This window comes from Microtus pennsylvanicus, chromosome 13, assembly GCF_037038515.1.
Source record: "Microtus pennsylvanicus isolate mMicPen1 chromosome 13, mMicPen1.hap1, whole genome shotgun sequence".
Taxonomy (NCBI): domain Eukaryota; kingdom Metazoa; phylum Chordata; class Mammalia; order Rodentia; family Cricetidae; genus Microtus; species Microtus pennsylvanicus.
This window is the reverse complement of record NC_134591.1, coordinates 78,671,049-78,693,723: the sequence shown is the minus strand read 5'-3', so window position 1 is coordinate 78,693,723 and position 22,675 is coordinate 78,671,049. Positions and strand designations below refer to the sequence as shown.

The 22,675-nt window shown below is 42.2% G+C and overlaps 1 protein-coding gene across 7 annotated transcripts in view; it reads left to right on the top strand.

Annotated features, from left to right (window-relative positions):
* The window catches only part of Per3 (period circadian regulator 3), a 47,067-nt gene that overhangs the window by 11,956 nt on the left and 12,436 nt on the right, over positions 1 to 22,675 (top strand). For 5 of the 7 annotated variants that reach the window (XM_075944574.1, XM_075944572.1, XM_075944575.1 and 2 more), the window contains 8 exons: positions 1,396 to 1,474; positions 3,880 to 3,986; positions 4,155 to 4,311; positions 7,522 to 7,627; positions 8,724 to 8,852; positions 9,327 to 9,453; positions 18,375 to 18,507; positions 18,988 to 19,109. In XM_075944574.1, the coding sequence (XP_075800689.1) occupies positions 1,396 to 1,474; positions 3,880 to 3,986; positions 4,155 to 4,311; positions 7,522 to 7,627; positions 8,724 to 8,852; positions 9,327 to 9,453; positions 18,375 to 18,507; positions 18,988 to 19,109 (960 nt within the window). Of the gene's footprint in view, positions 1 to 1,395; positions 1,475 to 2,361; positions 2,577 to 3,879; positions 3,987 to 4,154; positions 4,312 to 7,521; positions 7,628 to 8,723; positions 8,853 to 9,326; positions 9,454 to 18,374; positions 18,508 to 18,987; positions 19,110 to 22,675 lie in introns of those variants that run through there. The other 2 variants (XM_075944578.1, XM_075944576.1) reach the window with 2 other exon arrangements.

Sequence of the window (22,675 nt, the reverse complement as noted above, 5' to 3'; positions counted from 1 at the left end):
TTTCTCTGTAGCTTTGGTGCCTGTTCTGGAATTAGCTCTTGTAGACCAGGTTGGCCTCAAACTCACAGAGATCGGCCTGCCTCTGCCTCCCAAGTGCTGGTACTAAAGGTGTGCGCCACCACCGCACGACTGAAACAACATGTTCTACAAGTGTTTTGAAACTTCCAGAAATTGCAGTATGTATATTCAATAAACAGAAATCCATTTCTAAACTTGTGTATAGGCAACTTTCATTTACTACCTAAAAACATAGTTGGCTCTGATGAGACATGATATGTGCTTTCCTACAGATTACCACCCTATAAGTCACAATGAAAACATAGGACTGTTGGAAAAATTAGTTTGGGGGCACAATGATAAAAAATAATTACAAGTCAGGTGGTGGTGGCACACATCTTTAATCCCAGCACTCAGGAGCAGAGTCAGGCAGATCTCTGTAAGTTTGAGGCCAGCCTGGTCTACAAGAGCTGGTTTCAGGACAGGCTCCAAAGCTTCAGAGAAACCCTGTCTCGAAAACAAAAACAAAAAACAGAAAAACAAAAAGATAAAGGGCCTAAAGAGATACCTCAGCAGTTAGGAGGACGGCTGCACTTCAGTAGGTCCTGGTTCACTTCTCAGCACCCAAATAGTGGCTCACAGCTGCCTGTAACTCCAATCTAGGGGGTCTCACTCCCTCTTCTGACCTGATCCTGCACATACATGCAGACCAAACATGTACACACATAAATTTTCTTTTTTAAAAGGAAATAATAAATCATTAATTTATACGTTAAACAATAACAACAGCACTCCTGTAACTGCCTCGGAATTCACCGAGGTAGCCACAGTTGAGATGTATCTGTGTTGTATGTATTCATGAGTAGCTCCAGACACGGGGTGCCTTTTTGTGTATTCACTTAGGGTTTTTTGCAGTTGGCATCATGCTGAAGTAACTGATGTAAGCCTACTCTCAGAGTGTGGACTGCATTTTTCAGTGCACATTTTAGATCAGAACTTGCCTGACTCGATGGTACTAATTTTATTCTACAACAAATTGCTTTAGTGCTATTGCAAGTGTTTTCATTTAGTTACACACCGCCACCAAAAAATATTCAGCCCTTCCCTTATTCCCACTTTACCTATTAGATATTTATGATAAAGAAATAAGCTATTAAGAATGCAGTAGACTTTTTGTATTTAAATTAGCCATAATATAGTCATTACATATTGACCTCTTTAAAATCAAGTTAATAATGGAAACTATCATTATTTTACTGTGGCTTTGACTTCATGGCAGTCAGACCTTAGATTTAAGTTAGATTTCTGCCGTTTCATTTTGAGATTTTTATCCCTTGTATGTTGAGTAGATGATTGATTGCATATTTGACCCTAATCAGCCTTTCTCCTTTTTAATAGCTCCTCGAATCCCTGTAAATAAGAGAGTTTTTACTACAACACACACCCCAGGATGTGTGTTTCTTGAAGTAGATGAAAGGTAAATATTTCTTTGAGCCTAAAAGAGATTTGTTTTGGAAGACAAACCAAGGTACTAGAGGTCTGTGTTAGGCTTTGTGTACTGTTGTGTATTCTGTGACAGTCGGTTTGCCTGCATGGCTCCTGCTGGTTACAGTGCAGCTTAAATTGAGTCCTCTTAAATACATTTTCAAATCACATTTATTTATTGGTGTGTGTGTGGTGTGTGTGTGTGCTTCCATGTACATGTGGGGTCAGAGGACACCTTTCTGGTGTTGGGTTTCACCTTCCACTGTTTGGGTCTCAGGGACGCATCTCAGGCCAGCGGGCTTGGAGGCAAGTACTTGTACCTGTTGTCTGAATTTTAGTGTAAACATTTTGCATACTGTATTATTAAAAGTGATTTATGTGATACCTTCCTAGATCTCATAACATTGAGGCATAAGTGGTGCAGGTGTTATTACTCTTATTTTACATAAATCAAGGATCAGTTCACCAAGAATATCTGACTATACTCAACTTAGGACCAAGATTTAAAATCTTTAGCATTTACTCTAGTGGTATTACCATTTGACAAATGTGCTCAAATCAATTATGCTAAATATTGTAGTCTGAAGAGAGAGAAAAAAAGAAGACATACGTTTTTAATAAAGGCTAAGTTTTAAGAATTTTTCTTTATTTTGAACTTACATTACCTTTCTTTTTAGGGCAATTTTAAAATGATTTTGTTATTTTTTTAACAGTGATAGATGATGCTTATTGCTGTTTTTCAGTATTTTTTAGAAAAAAAATTTACTTTATGTGTACAGGTGTTTTGCCTGCATGTATGTCTGTACCACGTGTGGATACACCTCTAAGGAGGACAGAAGACAGCTTCAGATCCCCTGGAACTGGAGTTACAGATGGTCGTGAGCCACCATCTGGGTTCTGAGAATCGAACTCAGGTCCTCGGGAAGATCAGTGTTCTTAATTGCTGAGCATCTTTCCAGCTCCTGTTTTTTTGTATTTTTGTTTGGATAAAGCAAATGTTGGCCGGGCGGTGATGGTGCACATCTTTAATCCTAGCACACAGAAGGCAGAGGCAGGCGGATCTCTGTGAATTCAAGGCCAGCCTAGCTTACAAAGTGAGTTCTAAGACAGCCAGGGCTACACAGAAAAACACTATCTCAAAAAGCCAAATAAGCAAATGTTGATATCAGCTAGTATATGCGGCCCCACATATACACATTTATTTAAGAATCTTATTCTTGAAATTTGAAAATCCGGGTAACATGCTTTAGTGTAAAACAAAGCACAGAAAATGTTTCCGGAGCCTGTTTTGTCTAAGCCATTCTGAAAACATTGCTGTGAGTATTGGTTGGGATGATAGTTGCATTTGGATACTATATTTGATTTGGCCACTACATTGTATTCAGTCAGTATTTAACCATGTGTTTGTTCATCAGTCTTGGTTACTGTAGTGAAATACTGGAAATGGCCAAACTTATAAGGAGGGAAGAAAGGTTTAATCCCTGCGCACTTTCAGGCCATGGTCACTCAGCTGGCTCCATGGCTTTGAAATCTCTGGTGGGGCAGGATATCATGGTGGGATCACACAGTGACGTTAATCTGCTTCCTTCCTGAATGAATGCTGCTTGCTGGCTCACTCCCTGACTTACCCACTGCCTCACGTTTTACTAGCTTTCCTACCTAACCTGGGACCACTGGAAATGATGCCCACTGTAGACAGTTGAGGCAGTCCTTCACAAACATGTCCACAGACTATTATGATGAAGACAGTTATTCAGCTGAGACTTCCATCAGGCGATTCTAAGCTGTTCAGGTTGACAGTTAATGCCAGTTCAGACAAGGCCTGAGGGCATACCCCAGTACCCCAACTTCTTTCCACTAGGCTTTGCCTCCTAAAGGCTTTACCACACTGTACTAATGCTGTGTAAGTTCACAGCCCGTTTTATCATTAGCATCCTGTTACATGTGCTCTTTCTAAATGATAGTATAACAAAGAGCGCAAGACTCATGAGGAACTTGATAAAAATTCATGTCCATGGGTTATCTCCAGAGTGTGTGATTCATGAGTTCACAGTGAGCCCGCAATCCTGCTCTTAGGGAATGAGGTGATTTTGATGCAATGTATCAGATGACTACTGACATAGTTAGTTAGCTTATATAGGTTTTTTTGCTTTCATGGGTGCGTTAATGGACATCTTTTCATAAATGTTCTTCCTATTTAGAATTAAATAGGGAAGTTAGGGTTTGGTGGTGATGTTTTATTTTGCAGAGCAGGAGATGGGATCCTTAAGTATGCTAAGCACATAGCCTCTCACTGAGTTATATTGCCAGCCTGAGTGGGTATTTTTAAGTATATAAAAACTACTTAATTACTTGCTCAGTATAACATGCTTCCTGTGCTGTGTACCTGTGCCCCAGGGCTGTGCCTTTGCTGGGTTACCTACCTCAGGATCTGATTGGAACATCCATCTTAACATATGTGCACCCTGAAGATCGGCCTCTGATGGTTGCCATACACCAAAAAGGTGGGGTCTGCTCCTTTACGGACGCTGTTATTTGTCACTAATTGGTTCTGATAAGAAATGTATTGAACTGCTAAAGTAATTGTTTCCTCCTTTAAAGTGATAACTGAAGCAGGACACTTGCAATCTTATCTGTCTAAAGTTTGGTTTTAATCTTGTTGCTTTACATAGTTTTAAAGTATGTTGGCCATCCTCCATTTGAGCACTCGCCCATCAGATTCTGCACTCAGAATGGAGATTATGTCATTCTGGATTCCAGCTGGTCCAGCTTTGTGAACCCCTGGAGCCGGAAGGTTTCCTTCATCATTGGTCGGCATAAAGTTCGAACGTAAGTTCATCAGTTGGTGCTATGGGGTACAGAGGTGAGTGGGGCAGATGTCACCTGTCATGGAAGACGAACATGATTAAGTTTTTTTTTGCTACTTTCATGGCACTGCCAGCACTCTGATTTTTCTAATAATGATTATAGTCTTTGGGCGGTGTCTCACCTCTTAGGTCACTGTGATGACTGTAGTGTTGGGACGATGTCTCAGCTCTTAGGTCACTGTGATGGCTGTAGTCTTGGGTGGTGTCTCAGCTCTTAGGTCACTGTGATGGCTGTAGTCTTGGGCGGTGTCTCAGCTCTTAGGTCACTGTGATGACTGTAGTGTTGGGATGGTGTCTCAGCTCTTAGGTCACTGTGATGACTGTAGTCTTGGTGTCTCAGCTCTTAGGTCACTGTGATGGCTGTAGTCTTGGGCGGTGTCTCAGCTCTTAGGTCACTGTGATGACTGTAGTGTTGGGACGGTGTCTCAGCTCTTAGGTCACTGTGATAACTGTAGTCTTGGAGTCTCAGCTCTTAGGTCACTGTGATGGCTGTAGTCTTGGGCGGTGTTTCAGCTCTTAGGTCACGGTAGCTGTACTGTAAATCTGTGACTCCAGGTCAGGGGAACCAGTGTCCTCTTCTGGCCTTCACAGGCACCAGGCATGCACGTGGTGCACAGACATATACTCAGGCAAAACACCATACACATTAAAAAATTAAAGTTTTTTAAAGATTTAATTTTGTAAGTATAAGTGTTTTGCTTGCATGTATGTAAGTATCCTGAGTACGTACCTGGGTCCGTGGAGGCAACAAGAGGACACTGGGTCCTCTGGGACTGGAGTTACGGACTGTTGTAAGCAGCTGTTGGAAGAGCCAGGAACCAAACCCAGGTCCTCTTTAAAGCAGAAAGTGTTCCTAACCACGGAGCCCTCTCTTTGGCTTCTCACTTGGCTGTTTCTTGGTTAGTTCTTCCATCCAGCCTGGACTGGGCAAACATTCTCCCACAGGGCTACATCACCCAGCCTCACACCAAATGTCAGGGGTAATGCCTACATCCTAAGACTTCATGAGTGATATATCTGACTCCGTATTCCTCATCAGTACCCACTCTACCGAGGACCCAAGAGATAGTTTCCTGTCATGACGAATGTGTGAGCCTTGGTACCTAAACTGGTCCCTTCCTTTATCTCTCATCTCCCCTTAATAACTTGGGGACCTCGAGAGGTTGACATCCATTGTAGGATGGTTCTTGTAAAGCACTTGAACAATGATGATCACTCTCTAACAGTGGCTCTCACCCTTCCTGATGCTGGGACCCTTTAATACAGCTCCTCATGTTATGGTGACCCCATCCATAAAATTATTTTATTGCTACTTTGTAGCTGTAATTTTGCCACTGTTATGAATCATAATGTAAATTTTTTTGGAGATAGGGATTTGCCAAAGGGGTTGTTGCAACCCTCAGGTTGAGAACTGCTGCTTTATGGCTTTTGGGGATGTTATTTTCATTTTCTTAGAGACTAACATAGTTTTGAGGAGGAGGTCTTAATGTCAGTTTCCTCTCTTTGTCATCTTTGTTGGTATTCACTATATTCAGGTAGTTTTTATTTCGTTTTTTAATTTATCGTGTAAGATGGGGGAATATGTAACATGACACACACATGTGGAGCTCAGAGAACATCTTGTGTGGGTATCACCTTTCACCATGGGCTCTGAGATCCCTCCAGTCATCAGGCTTACACGACAAACGATTTTACCCTGAAGCACCTCAGTGGCAGATTTTATTTTTGGGGGGAGGAGGGTTTAATTACATTTTTAAAATAGAAAACAAATTATCTTTTTTCATTTTACATACCAATCCCAGTTCCCACTCCCTCCCTCCTGTCCCCTCCACCTACTCCCCTACCTAACTCCCCATCCACTCTTCAGAGAGGGTAAGAAACATTGCTTTGAGAAAAGTCCAGGGCCCTCCCTACTATATCTAGGCTGAGCAAGGTATCCATCCAAAGAGAATAGGTTCCCAAAAAGCCAGTACAAGCAGCAGGGACAAATCCTGGTGCTACTGCCAGTGGCTCCACAGTCTCCCCCAGCCATACAGCTGTCACCCACATTCAGAGGGTCTAGTTTGGTCCTGTGTTGGTTTCTTCTCTGTCCAGCTGGAGATGGTGAGCTCCCATTAGCTCAGGTTTTAAATCCTCTGAAGTTTATAAATGAGGTGGGAGGTAGGAGTGTGACAGCCTCATATCCACCACTAGGGGGGTTGTAGAGCATCTTTATCAGGTAGCATAGGTGATTAGTAGCTTTATATTTTATTTATTTTTGGTGTTTTGAGCCAAGCTCTCATCATGTAGTTCTGGCTGTCCTAGAACTTACTATGTAGACCAGGCTGACCTCACAGAGATCCTCCTGCCTCTGCCTCCCAAGTCCTGGGATCAAAGGCATGTGCTACCATGCCCAACTAAATTTTTAAAAGTTTATTTTTACTATGTTTTTTTAACTATGTGTAGATTAGGTGTATATGACTGCATGTGGGTATGTGCAGATGCCAGAGGTTATAAGTCACTTGTCATGGGTGGTAGGAACCAAACTCCAGTTCTCTGGAAGAGTAACAGGTTCTCTTAACCACTGAGCCATCTCCAGCCCAGCTTTAAGTATGTAAGCTTGGCAACTTTAGGGTCTTAACATTTGTACAGAGGGTTCACTCAGTCAGATTTTTAAACCAGTCCTTACTGAATCTCTTAGGAACAAAAGAAGCATCTTAATGCTGGCTTTATGTAAGTAAATACTTTTACTAAATTCACACAAACACACACACACACGCACGCACACACACACACACAGCCCTGAACCTGTTACATAAAGATCAGTGCTGTAGAGAAATTTAAACTGTGCAGGTGTTTGCCTGTAATCCCAGTTCTCAGGAAGTAGAATTAGCCTAGGGTAATTGTAGCAAGATTTTGATTCAAAAAACAACAGCTGAGATGTAATTTATGGTGGATTGTTTTCTTAGCTTGTTCAAGGTCCTGTGTTTTGTTCCCAGGACCACGTGGGTTGGAGTTGTTATGTATATTTTGATTCTTTGGGAATTTTAACTCCATATTTTCTGAATCTAGAGTTAAAGAGTTGGTTCATCAGAACATAGCTGATTCTTTAAATGGTCCGTTGCAAGCACGTTAGTCTTCATTTTAGATGAATTTGATTGTTTGGCTCATTGTTTTTCTTGACATTTTATAGGAGCCCATTAAATGAGGATGTTTTTGCTACCAAAATAAAAAAGGCCCCTAATAACGACAAAGACATAGCAGATTTGCAAGAACAGATTCACAGACTTCTTCTGCAGGTAAAGTTTTAAAAGCACACTATTCCCCAGATGGTGTTTTTGTTAGTTTGGTCTCAGTGAGGTCAGACCACAAGAACACACTGAGGAGAGAGGAACCTTTACCTCCACATCTTAGAAATGTTTGCTCTTCTCTTTGCTTCTATGGATTAAGTTCTGTTCATTTGGTTTCTTATTCTGAGTGAGATGCACAGGACATTTTTGGCTGCACTTACTTCAGCACAACAGACTCGGCCGCAGTGTCAGGGCAGACCCATGCTTTCTTGCTTTCTTCATGAGAAACTCTTCTCATGCTTCAGACACCAGCAGTGTGCTCAGCTCCTGAGCTTGAACGTCAGTGTTTTTTAAAATAATTCCGTTTTTAAAAGTAGAAGAACGAGATGGTTGGTCTCAGTATTTCTTGTCATTATAAAGGAAGAAGAGGAACATTACTTGTTGGAAAGAACAGCTGAAGAAGGTGGGTCCTGTTAGTAAATAAAGTTGAGTATGTCAGTGTTGAATGTGAGCCCAGAGCTTTTCAGAAAAGTTTTTTATAAAATCTCAGGGTTCATGAAGTCTCTGAAATTTTTTTAAAAATCTATGTTTTTATTTTATGTGTTCTGTCTATTCTAAATTGAGCACAGGGAACTGAAGTTTTTTTTTGGTTTTTTTTGTTTTTTTTTTTTGATTTTCGAGACAGGGTTTCTCTGTAGCTTTGGTGCCCGTCCCGGAACTAGCTCTTGTAGACCAGGCTGGCCTCGAACTCCCAGAGATCCACCTGCCTCTGCCTCCCGAGTGCTGGGATTAAAGGCGTGCACCACCACCGCCCGGCTCTGAAGTTTGTTTTATTTTATAAAATTATTTATGATTTACAAAAAGCAGTTACCTTATGGCATCTAAAAGGACATGTTGCTGCAATCTCTACGTAGACTAGAAAGATAGGCCTGCCCTGAGTAGGAAGGTGCTGAGGTGTCTCACACCAGCGTGCAGGCTGACGGCCTCCATACCTACTGTAGCGTTTAAGAAGCCCTTCGCTGTGTGGTGGTCGTAGGCTGGGAGCTCTGAGGTGAGCATCCTTACCACGCACACAGCAGTGACTGAGCTGGCCCCTTCCTTCTAGCCCATTCATGCCAGTGCTTCCAGTGGTTACGGGAGCCTGGGCAGCAGCGGTTCTCAGGAGCAGCATGTCAGCATCCCCTCTTGCAGTGAGTCAAGTGGACACTGTGTGGAGGAAGCACAGAAGGAGCAGGTGTGTGGAAGATGTATTTTGTGCAGATGTAATGTGTCAGTGGAGCTCCTGTACCCGTGACTTCTTAGGACTTGTCATTTGACAAATTTAAATTTATTTTAGAAAATGATGTGAATGGAAATAAATAAATGTCTGTTAAATAAAATCTGAGATAGGCTTAGTGGCAAATGCTTATCATTCCAGCAGGGTGAAAGCAAGAGTTCTGAGGCCAGCTGGGCTACATGGTGAGAACCCTGTCTTTAGAGGTGACATTTGGATTAACTGTATGTTTTCCGAAAAGCAGTGTATCATGAGTAGATGGACATACAGTTTGATTGGCATCATTGTATGGTGGCTCCACAAAAAGTGGAATTGAAGTGAGGGCTGCTTTTAGTCTTGTCTCAGAGAACCAGAGGTTAAGCCTGTATTGTTTGTGTATCTTTTAGTGCACACTTCTACGGTTATAAACCCTGTTTTGTCATTCTTCTCCCTAAGATGACCTTGCAGCAGGTCTATACCTGTGTAAACAAAATTAAGAATGTGGGTCAACAGCTGTACATTGAGTCAATGGCCAGATCAGTCAAGCCAGTGATGGACACGTGCGTGGAGCTGCAGGGTGGTGGTAAGTCAACGGAGTGGCCCTCAGCTGCTCCTGAATCTGTCTCTTGATAGACAGCTGCATGTGTGCACTCTGAGCAAAACCCCTGAGCTCTGTGCTGCTCTCTAGCTTGCAGAATTTCCCAGAAAATGGAATAGTATTGACAGCAGTGATATACTGGCTGCACAATACCACTTGGAAGCTAAACAGTTTTACAATATAGCTCAATATGCCTTAATAAAGCTTTAATTATTTTGATATCATCTGTCTTAGTTAGGTTTCCTTTTGTTGTGAAGAGACAGCATGACCACAGCAACTCCTATAGAGAAAACATTTCCTTGGGGTGGCTTGTTAATAGTTTCAGAGTTCAGTTATTATCATCATGATGGGGAGCGTGGTGGTGTGCAGGCAGATGTGCTGGAGTAGCTGAGAGTGCTACTTAGAGACAACAGGAAGTCACCTGAAAGTCACACTGAGGGAAGCTTGAGCAAAAGAGACCTCAGAGCCTGCCCCCACAGTGACACACGTCCTCCAACTAGTCCATTTCTAATAGTGCCACTCCCTCTGGGGGCCATTTGTTTCAAACCACATTATACTCCCTGGCCCCCAAAGACTTGGAGCCATATCATAATGCAAAAAAAAAAAAATGCATTTAGTCCAACTTCAAAAGTTCCCACAATCAATAATAGTCTCAAACTTATTTCAAAGTCTCTTCTGAGAAGCATGACAATCTCTTAACTATAATCCTCATAAAATTCAAAATCAAAAAAATCACATACCTCCAACATATATTGGCACATAATAAACATTAGCTTTCTAAAACATGGGGACGGGAGCATAGCAAGGAAATACTGAACAAAAGCAAGACCAGAAGCCAGCTGTACAAACTCCAAACTCTGCAGCTCTCTGTCCGATGTCAAAATGCTTTTTAGATCTTCAGCTCTGTTCAGCTTTGTTGAATACAACACACTTCTTTCTCTTGGGCTGGTTCCACTCCCTGTTAGCAACTCTATCTGGAGGTTTCTTCCCACTCACCAGTTCCTGAATAACCAGCCACTCTGAAGCTTAATCTTAATTACAAGCTGTTTGGCCAGTGCCTCAGGCTTCTTACTGGCTAGCTCTACAAAGACAGAAAAGAGGAGATGATGTGGGATACCCCTCTGTATGCTGTGAATATGTTTTATTACCATTGGTTAATAGAGAAGCTGCTTTGGCGTAAGGCAGGATAGAATATAACTAAGCGGGATATCCAAACATATATACAGGAGAAGAAGGGCAGGATTGGTAGGAATGTGAGTCAGCTGCCAAGAAGAGCGATATCAGCAGCAGCCTAAGGAGAAAGACACCAGAACAGAGGTAATACCACAGCACATGGTGATACATGGATTAGTAGAAATGAGTTAATTTATAAGAGAGAGCTAGCCAGTAATAACCCTGAGCTGTCACCCAAGCAATTATACTTAATATTAGCCTCTGAGTGATTATTTCATAAGCAGCTGCTGGGACTGATGCGGGGGAGAGAAACTAGTCCAGCGGGACCAGGCTAGACAGAGAAAAACATTTGGATACACAATTCTGCTCGGCAGGTATCCCATGACTGGCATCTCTACCATCTTGGGTTCTCCAAGGCAACCCAGGCTTCAACTTGACAGCTTCATGAAATGGCCTCTCTACTAGGCCTCCATTCAGGGACACCCCTGACACATGCCTGGCCTCAGCAACTTTATTCCATAACTCCTTTCTTCTATCCTTAACTCTAAACCTAAAAGCATGTGACCAAAGCTGCCAAGTTCTGCTGCTTGCTGGAAGGGGAACATGGCCTCCTCATTCAATTAAATCTTCACCGACTTTCTGGCTTTCACTGCCTTAGCTTGGCTGTCCTGAAATTGCTCTGTAGACTGTAGACCAAGCTGGCCTCAAACTCAGAGATCTGCCAGCCTCTGCCTTCTGAGTGCTGGAATTAAAGGTGTGCCCTCCCATCTCTAAGCTTTTATTTATTTATTTATTTATTTTTTACAAGTTAGAAACTCAGCTAGCTGAGATCTTACCCTGAGGTCACCACTCCTTTATTCCATTTCTTAATCTGTTTATCTCCTTGAACACAGGATTTAGCTCTACTCACTTCCCAGTGTTCTCTTTCTCCTCAAAATTTTCATTTTGTAATATACCCTGCTCAGCTTGCTCCTTTTTATTATAAATATTCATTAGAGTTACCACTAATAACCACAGGACAGAGTCTATACTAGGCTGTTTTGAGATTTCTTCTGCCAACAGAATTAATCCAAATCTCTTCACTTCAGCCTCAAACAGACTCCTCAGACAAGGACAAAGTGGGTCATTTTCTTCACCAAAGGGAGTCACTTTCTTCACCAAAATATCATAAGAATGGTCTCTAGGCAATATAGTGAAATTCTTCTCTTCTGAAACCTCTTGAGTTGAGTCCCTGACAGTTCAAATGACTCTTAGCTCCTATGTCTTCCATGCTTCTACTAGTGTGGCCCATTAAGCAGAGCTTAAAGCATTCCACTGCTTTACAAACCCAAGTCCAAAGTCCAGATTCCTCCAAACAAACACATGGTCAGACCTATCATAATATCCCACTCCTGGTACCAGCTTCTGTCTTGGGTTTCCTATTGCTGTAATGGGACACCATAAACCTTTAATTGGGGTGGCTTGCTTACAGTTTCAGAGGTTCAGTTCATTATCACCATGGTGGGGAGCATGGTGGTGTGCAGGTAGGCATGGTGTTAGAGCTGAGAGTGCTGCATCTTGCAACAGGAAGTCAACTGAAAGTCACAGGGTGGGAAGCTTGAGCAGAGACCTCCAAACCTGCCCCCACAGTGACACACGTCCTCCAGCTAGGCTACACTTGCTGATCATGCCGTTCTCTTTGGGACGATTTTCTTTCAGACCACCACACCATCAGACTCTCGGTTTCCTTCCTTTCTAAGCTCTCCAAACCCGAAAGAAAATAATTTTTAACACAGATAATAAAGAATATTGAAATAATCATTTTCTGTCACTTCAAATAAATGAAGAATAATCTAGACTGAGTAGAAAATTTGACCTTTGAGCTTTTCTTGAGTGTAAGGTAAGGCTCACTCCAAAAGTATTGAATCAGTTGATTATATTCAGTGGTATTTATGTTAGAAAGCTCCCTAGTTACCTAGCAGACAAAAAAAATCTGTATTTGGAAATTAGATTGGATTGTGGGAATGGAACCTAGGGTCTCGCTAGGCAAACACTCTTCCGTGGACCACACTGCCGTCTGTGTGCATCGACTTACTGACTTCCCTGTTTCTCATTTTACACATTGATTGCTTTTAACTTAACTGCTTGTTCTTTCATTTTTCTCCTTGAAGTTTAATACAGTTTTAGAAATCATGGATGTTGATCATGTAAATTTTATAATAATATTCATCATTGTCAATTGTAAGCTTACATAACATGGGTGACATTTATTTTCTAAGACCAGTAGTAACAGTAGCTGGGTTGTTGAAGATCTGCCAGGACTTTTAAGGCAGCAGACTAGGAAGGTGGGTCAGTGGGTAAAGTCCTGGCTGCACAAGTGTGAGTACTAGTTCGGATCCGCAGGACTCATATAAAGGCCAGGCATGGCCATGGATGCTGGCAACTCCAGTGCTAAGATGTGGAGACAATCAGATCCCAGGGACCCACTAGTCAGCCAATCTACCCAGCGCAGCTCCTGATTCGGTGAGAGACCTGATCTTAAAAACTAAAGTGGAGAATTACAGAAGATCCAAAATTGATGTTTGATCTCTACTCATGTGCACACCCCAAAGCAACTCAGACTACTGAGCACATGTTACTGCTGCTTTGGGCCCTGTGTAATATTATGTCAAAGTTTCTGAGCTCTCCGGGGCAATAGCATATACCTTCTACAATCAGAAGGCAGAGGCTGGTAGATTGTTGTTAAGTTCCAGGCCAGCCCGGGCTGCAAAATGAGTCCTGTCTTCCTCACAGGGCTTTGCTTTGTTTTGTTTTGGTTTTTTGATATTGTAATTTTCAAACAAGAAGGCATTTATTTCTCACAGTGTGGACAGGTATCTAGGGTCAAGGTATGGAAAATACAGCGTTCAGTGTGAGCCCTCATTGCTTCCAAGAATGAGTTTGAATACCCACAACCTTCAAGGAAAAGGAAAACCTCTCCCTACATGGCAGAAGAACAAAAACAACAAAAAGAGTCTTAGCTCATTCTTTTATTCTCACCCCATGGCTTTGAGGCGGAGCTCGTCCCTCCATTGTCACCCCCATGGCTTTTAGGTGGCGCTCATCATCACTCCAGTTATCTCAAATTCCTGAGGTAAAACAATCCTTCTCTAACATCCTCCAACGTGCTAGGACTGGGTGCATGCCACCACATCAACCTCCAGCTGTTTTATAAGGTCACTAACCCCATTCATAAAGAGATATGCAAGTGCTTCCGTTTTCTGCTCAGGAATGAAGAAAGAACATCAGTCCATCCACACTTGGAGTGAAAAAGACAGCAAATCTACGACCTTTCTTTACCCTGTTGGAATACTGAAGCAGCTGCTACCAGTTCTGAAATCCAAGGAAAGGCTCAGGCTTGTGAAACAGTTGTTTCACGGATGGACAAAGCAAACACTGGACTGCTGCTGACTGACTGACTCAGTAAGTGCACTGGCTTATTGCATCAGGGAAGTTACAAGGGAGATATGCAAAGGGTGAGCAAGAGCTGAAAATGGAGCAGGTATTCAAGACACTCTCAAAACAGCCACCACTTGAAGCACAGAGTCTGGCTAGAGGATTTTAGAAGTGTCATTCAGAAAAACATAGAACAGACTGCAAGCTCAGCCTAAGGTTGCATTAATCCAAGCCCAGGCCTTTACAGGGATGTGGCTGCTCCATCTCTGCTGTCTCTGACAGTTTTGATAAGAAATGAAGTTTATGGAAAGACAAGAAACAAAGTGGTCACTAAAGGAATACAAACACACCGCAGTGGAAATACTTGACAAGTAAGATAATTGTGAATGGTGCATTGCTGGGCTAGTGGGCAAAACGCCCCATGAGCAAAGCCAGCTCTGAGAAGGAACTGATGAAATGTTAGAAATGCCGGAGATATGGTGTATATCCTGCTGCCCATTTTCCCACTGATGTGTCTCTGTGACATAAAAATGTTCATATGACCCAAGTCAGAAGAGACTAACATTGATGTTTGTATACTCTGGAGAACAAAAGGTTTCAGCAAATCAGACATGCCAGTTATCAGCACACAGAAGAATCGGTAAGCTCCAGCATAGATTGCTTTGGATATCACGTAGACTCCACAAACTGCAATGGAAACAGTGGCGCGAGTTCAGGGGTTTCACCAGTATACCTAATACGGGATTGATTGGAATCCTAAAAGAAATATTTGAAGATCTAACAGTCAAGAGTCTGCAGATTCAAAGAACATCAGTTTTTTTAAAAAATAAAAATCATTCCTGTTCAAGCTGCTGAAAATAAACCCAACGAGTCTATCATGAAGGCAACAAGAAACAGATGACCATAGATAAGGCATAGCCGTGCATTTCTCCAGAAATCATTTACAGAGGAAGACCATAAACCACATCTTGAAAGAAAAAACTGTCAACGCAGAGTTTTGTACCTGGTACAGAATCCTTCAGAAACAGGTTTCTCAAACTTCTGAGAATTTGATAGCACACTTTTCTACCAGAGATGTCAAGGAATTTCTTATTTTTTAACAATTTATTCCCCCCCCTCTGTCTCTCTCTCTCTCTCTCTCTCTCTCTCTCTCTCTCTCTCTCTCTGATGCATACATGTGTACGTACATGAGAGAGGACACTAGACTGTGGAGGCTAGAGGTGCTGGATCCCTTAACTGACTATTAACCACTGAGTCAATCTCTCTAGCCCCAGGAATTTCTTACAGCTGAAGAAATATGATAAAAACCAAACCTATCTACACTAAGGAATAAAAATACTGGACAAGGAATAAAAGAAAAATAAGTTTTATTTTTAATTTATTTGAAAGATAACTAAAATAGTGTTCTGCACTTACAACATACAAGTAAAACATGGGCAAGGTGGTGGGGAGAATGTGCTGTTGTCAGCCTTTGTCTTTGAAATAATGTAATAATTGGAAGTGAACCCTGTGCACCATGGAAATTAGATGAAGGATGGCGAATAAACAGGCATTGTGACATAGGTCGTCTACTATTGACCTTAATGAGCTCAGGAAGAGTCCATTGTTAATGATGATGCTGAATCACTGGGCTCAGCATGGTGGGATGGGTACCGTAGACCATGTGGATATACTGGATAAAGAAATGACATCTTATGTGGGATGGAGCAGAGCAGTGAGGTTGCATCCCACTGTCTAGAGTAGTGCACAGTCTAAAACAGGAAGAGTGAACATCTGCATCTTTCCACTTGGTTGTTTTTTAACTTAGACATAACTATGGGTAACTGAAGCCATGGGGTTAGTTGTTGAATCTTGCCTAAGATAGCCATCTCCTGTTCTCTTAATGCAACTGAAACCGCAGCAAAACCAGCCACCAGTGATGGGGTACATACTGAGACTGACAGGAGAGGAGCTGTCTACAGAGGGGAAGCTGGGTAGTTAGTCCCACTCTAGAATGTAGGGAGAACTCGGGCTGTGTGCAGATAAATCTGCTAAACATGGATGGCATAAACATACTCAAGGAGCTAGTCGCCATGATTCTCCCATCCGACACAGCCGCAGGTTAAGATCTTCCCTGAAAAAGGGGAAATGATGGAGGTGGATCTTGTATCTTATCTGTTGCTTTCATTGGTTAACTAATAAAGAAAACTGCTTGGCCTAATAGGACAGAAAATTAGGCGGAGTAAACAGAACAGAATGCTGGGAGAAAGAAGCCGAGTCAGGTAGTCGCCATGATTCTCCCACCCGACACAGCCGCAGGTTAAGATCTTCCCTGGTAAGCCACCTTGTGGGCTACACAGATTATTAGAAATGGGTTAGATCAATATGTAAGAGCTAGCCAATAAGAGGCTGGAATTAATGGGCCAGGCAGTGTTTAAAAGAAAAAAAAAACATACTCAAGGAGATAGGTTAAGTATATTTAGAGAAGAAGAAATAATATATTTTAACTAGATGCCAAATACAAAGTACTACTGTACATAAACACCATATCCAGGTTGGTGGGCTTATTACAGGAAGAATCCTGAAGCTGCTTTGTATACTAAGGTTGAACAAGTTTATGCAGACATTTTAGATAATGATAACAAGATCTCTCACTATTGTAAAAGTTTCAAGTAATCAAAGGAGTAATTGTAGAATAAGTTGTCCTGGACTGGCAGTAGAAGCATGTGGAAGAACTTAGGCTTTCGGCTGAAGGGTGGCAGACAGATAGATATGGGTTAATATACAGACTTGTGTATCAGTTCTGACCATTTAGAGTACTTACAAGCATAGACACACCTAACAGCAAAATCCTGATTTCTGGGTGTATTTTTTCCAACAAAGAGAACCAGGACCAGAGAGACAAAAAGACATCAGAACGGGCACAGGACAGAGCTTGGAAGAGCTATGAGTAGCTCAGACTGGGTCAATTCAGTAACAAAATTCATCATGACAGTGTTGCTTTATAACCCACCAAATGAAATAACCACGCGTCTGTACTGAAAAATGAGGAATAAGTGAAGACCAAGGGATCAAGTTACAATAGAATTAAGATGTGACCACCAGATTCACTGGACCAGATCCTGAAATAAAAGTTCCATTTAGCGATAACCCAGAAAAATTCAAGCAAAGTCCTCATCCAGTAGAGCATGCCTCCACTGTGAACTTCATGGTTTTCTTGTGTCGTGTGAACATTAGTGGAATGTTGCTGTGTGAATGCTAGTGGAAGCTTCAGGGAGGGGCATGCCAATGTTCCATACTGTTTCTGTAGAGTTGGAATGAGGCTATCCATAAAGCTGTGTTAAGTTAGGGTGCTCCAGGTCAGCTAAAAATGCCCATCCCTAAGAGCAGCAGTAGCAAATGCCACAAATATGTCAACAGTATGATATAATTAGTCACCCTTGACCTCGGCGCCATTCTTTTTTCCATAGCACCATTTTGTTTTGTTTTTTAATTTATTTATTTATTATGTATACAATATTCTGTCTGTGTGTATGTCTGCAGGCCAGAAGAGGGCACCAGACCTTATTACAGATGGTTGTGAGCCACCATGTGGTTTCTGGGAATTGAACTCAGGACCTTTGGAAGAACAGGCAATGCTCTTAACCTCTGAGCCATCTCTCCAGACCCCCATAGCACCATTTTGTAGGGTTTCCTCTCAGCCTATCTTTCCATCTTCTTTACTGGCTCTCTCTTCTGGCTTCCAGAGGTTCAAGTTCCCTAGTCCTCAAGCCTAGAGGTGTTCCCCCTTCTCTCCACATCTGTGCCATTAGCCACACTTGATAATTTCAGTTCAAATTCAAACCAATACAGTATGCTTTTATTATTCCTTGGTTGTAGTGGCCTATTTCAAGTGCTTCCTGTGGTAGTGGCTAGCATGTAGGACAGCACAAAAACAGGCGCAGTGCTGTGTGCTTTACCTTGCAACACGGGGGATGTGTGTGGTCTCCGTGTCCACAGGTGTTCAGTGGACAGGTGCTGTGCAAGGTGGGGTGACACACAGCATTAGCTGTCTTGGCCAGTTGTAATAAGTAGTATTGGCTTGGCATTGGGCTTTCCCCACCAGCCTTTCATCTGATAGTCGCTTTGGTATGCATACTCCATTCTGTCTTAAAAATACTGGTGCAGTCATGCTGTGTGGCTTGCTTTTGTGCCTTATTCACTTGACTGATATTTCCGTGTCAGTGCATTTAGATCTGAGCTCATGGTTAATGCTGCATAACGGTTTATACATGTATGAGCTTACTATTTCCTTGATACGTGCTAAATATTTTAATTGCATATGCTTTCATTTTCTTCAGATGAGCAGAAGGACTTTTCTTCCTCTGAGACACTGAGAAATAAAAGCATGGATACTGGCTCTTGTGATGACCCGAGGCGAGAACAGCACAGCTCATCCTACCAGCAGATGAGCTGTATCGACAGTGTCATCAGGTGAGAAATGCCTGCGAGCCTAGCTCACTGGAACCGCATTGTGTCTTCAGAGATGTGTGTGTTGACTTCATACTACAAGGGATAGGATCAGTAGATGCATGAGGAGCTCTTAGAGCTGCTGGAGACAATGGTGCTGAGTCCTCTGTTAGCCATGGAGTGGGTGCCTGTTACATACAGTTCACAATGTATTGACCTTTGTGGAGGGCATGGAAAATAAGAAGCTGCATCTCTCTGTGACAGAGTGGTGGTATAGTGAATGTGTAAGCTGGTCAGGATTAAGTGGTGTGAGAGGTGAAGACCAGTTAAAGAACATAGTGAAAGAGATATTGTAAATCACTGATGCAGGCTGGGATGATCAGGGCTGACTTCATCCCAGAAGGAAGAACAAAGTCCCCCAGGCCTCAGTCATGGAAGCAAAGCACAGAAGTGGGAAAAGCTTGTGGGAGCCAATACAGAAACAGCCCAATCCTGTTGTTATAGGTACCTGACAAGCTACAGTCTCCCGGCCTTGAAAAGAAAGTGCATATCCTGCACAAACACGTCTTCATCCTCAGAAGAAGCCAAGCAAAACCACAATGCGGACTGCAGCACAGCGCTGCGAGGTACAGGAGTGTCCTCACAGTAGATGACTTCATTGTTTTCTGTCCGTCTGTCTGTCTTTATTTTACATCCCGGCCAAGGTTTCCCCTACCTCCTCTCCTCCCAGTCCCTTCCCCCATATCTCCTCTTTCCCCACCCCCCAATCGACTCCTCTTTCGTTTCTTTCAGGAAAGGGCAGGCCTCTCACGGATATCAACCAAACACGGCTTACACAGTTGCAGTGAAACTAAGCACCTCCCCATGTACTAGGCTGAGAAGAATGACCTAGTATGAGGAGTAGGGTCCCAAAATCCTGTAAAAGTTGGAGGCAGCCCCTGTTCCCACTGTTAGGAGTTCCTCAGGAGGACTGTAACATATAGACAGAGCACCTAGGTTAGTCCCATGCTGGCTCCCTGGTGGTCAGTTCATTCTCACTAAGCCCCTGGCCAGGTTAGTTGATTCTGTGGATTTTCTTGTGATATCCTTGACTACTTTGGCTCCTGCAATTCTTCCTCCCTCTCTTCTGTAGAATCTCCTGAGCTCCACCTAATGTTTGACTGTGGGTATACACCTGATTCCATCAGTTGCTGGGTGGAGCTTTCTGATGACCATTAAGCTAGTCGTTTATCTACAAGTGTAACAGAATATCATTAGGCATCATTATGTTGGCTTTTTTTTTTCTCCAGTAGTATATGATTCTATTCTAGGTCTCTGGGTCCTGTGTCCCAGGCAGTGTCAGGGTGGACTTACTCTCCTGGCATGGGTTTTAGGCTAGACCAGTCACTGGCCATTTCCTTAATCTCTAGGTCCCCTTACCCCAGTGTTTCCCATAGGCAGAACAGACTCTAGGTCAAAGGTTATGATCTGACTATACAAGCCTGATTTTTCTTTGGGCCACCAGCTCACAAAATAACAACACATTTATTGCTAATTATAAAAGCTCAGCCTATAGCTTAGTCTTGTTTGTAACTAACTCTTATAACTTAAATTAACCCATATTTTTTAATCTACTTTGTACTACACATTCATTACCTCACCTCCATTTTGCCCATCCTGTTTCCTCTGTATCTGGCTGGTCACCCCGCCTTTCTTCTCCCTAGACCTCTCTGTCCAGAAGTCCCACCTATACCTCCTGCCTACCTCTTGGCTGTTTAGCTCCTTATTAAACCAATCACAGTGACACATCTTCACACAGTGTAGAGGAATACTCCACAACGTATGTGATTGGGTTACTGTCCCAATCCTCCACTTGAAGTCTTGCCTGGTCACAGGAGATGGCCAATTCACACAAGGTATCCCGTATAGCTTGGAATCCTAGCAGGGTTCATCCTTGTAGATTCCTGGGAGATTCTCTTGCACCAGGTTGTTTTCCTGACCCCAAAATGCCCTCCCTTTCCAGCAGTGTCTTTCAGTACTCTCTCCTCCACCATGCCCTCCTCAAACCTGATCCTTCATGTTCCCATCCCCACCTGCCCAGAGTCCACTCACAAAATCTTTTCTATTTCTCCTTCCCAGGGAGATCTGGACATCCCTGTTACCTAGTCTCTCTGATCTGGGTTGTAGCATTGTTATCCTTTATTGTATATCTAGTATACACTTAGGAGTGAGTACACACCATGTTTATCTTTCTGGGTCTGGGTTAACCTCAGGATGATTTTTTTTCTAGTTTTATTCATTTGCCTGCAAATATCATGATATCACTGTTTTTAACAGCTAGTGATACTCCATTGTGTGAATGTACCACATTTTCTTTATCCATTTCTTTGTTGAGGGACATCTAGGTTGTTTCCAGGTTCTGGCTATTATGAATAATGCTGCTATGAACATAGTTGAGCAAGTACCCTTCTGGTATGCTTGAGTATCCTTTGGGTGTATGCCCAAGAGTGATATAGCTGGGTCTTTTCTTTCTTTTTTTGAAAGATGTATTTATTTGCAGGGTGGTAGTGACACACGCCTTTAATTCCAGCACTTGGGAGGCAGAGACAGGAGGATCCCTGTGAGTTTAAGGCCAGCCTGGTCTACAGAGCAAGTTCCAGGACAGGCTCTCCCAAAGCTACAGAGAAACCCTGTCTTGAAAAACAAAAAGCAAAAAAAAAAAAAAAAAAAAAAAAAAGATGTATTTATTTGCTTATTTTATTTACATATATGTCTGCGCACCAGAAGATGGTATCAGATTCCATTATAGACAGTTGTGAGCTGCAGTGTGGATGCTGGAAATTGGGGAATTGAACTCAGGCAGAACTCTTAATCACTGAGGCATCTCTTCAAACTCTAGCTGGGTCTTGTGGTAGATTGATTCTCAGTTTCCTGCCATATTGCCTTCCAAAGTGGCTGTACAAGCTTGCACTCCTGTCAGCAATGGGGAGTGTTCCCCTTGCTCCACATCCTTGCCAGCACGAGCTGTCACTTTTGTTTTTGATCTTAGCCATTCTGACAAGTGTACAATGGAATCTTAGAGTCATTTTGATTTGCATTTCCCTGATTACTAAGGATGTTGAACACTTATTTAAGTGATTCTCGGTCATTTGATACTCCTCTGTCAAGAATTCTCTATTTACATCTTTTCCCCATTTTAAAAATTGGATTATTTTGTTTTTTAATATCTAGTTTCTTGAATTTTTTATATATCTTGGAAATCAGCTCTCTGTCAGATGTGGGGGTTGGTGAAGATCTTTTCCCATCCTGTAGGCTGCCATTTTGTCCTATCGATGGTGTACTTTGCCTTACAAAACTTTTCAGTTTCATGGGGTCCTATTTATTAATAGTCAATCTTAAAATGCCTGTGCTACTGGTGTCCTAGTCAGGGAGCTGTCTCTGGTACCAGTGTGTTCAAAGCTATTTCCCACTTTCTCTTCTGTCAGGTTCAGTATATCTGGATTTATGTTGAGGTCTTTTAATCTACTTAGACTTGAGTTTTGTGCAAGGTGATAGATACGGATCTATTTGCTTCCTTCTGCATGCCAACATCCAGTTATACCAGCACCATTTGTTAAAGGTGCTTTCTTCTTTCTGTTGTATAATTTTGGCTTCTTTGTCAAAAATCGGGTGTCCATAGGCATGTGGATTTACATCTGGGTCTTCAGTTTGATTCCATTGATCCTCATGTCTATGTTTATGCCAATACCTTATAGTTTTTATTACAATAGCTCTGTAGTATAACTTGAAATTAAGAATGGTGATACCTCCAGAAGTTCTTTTATTGTTCAAGATTGTTTTAGCTATCCTGGGTTTTTGTTTTTCCATATGAAGTTGAATATTGTTCTTTCAAGATGTGTAAAGAACTGGTTGATTTTAATGGGGATTGCATTGAATCTGTAGATCACTTTTGGTAGCATAGCCGTTTTGACTGTGTTAATCCTAGCAATCCATGAGTATGGGAGATCTTTCTGTCTTCTGATATCTTCTCCAATTTCTTTCTTCAAAGACTTCAAGTCTTTCACTTGCTTGGTAGAGTTACCCCAAGATATTTTATATTATTTGTGGCTATTGTGAAGGTGTTATTTCCCTGATTTCTTTCTCAGCCCATTTATCCATTTGTATGTAGGAGGACTACTGATATTTTTGAGTTACTCTTGTATCCAGCCTCTTG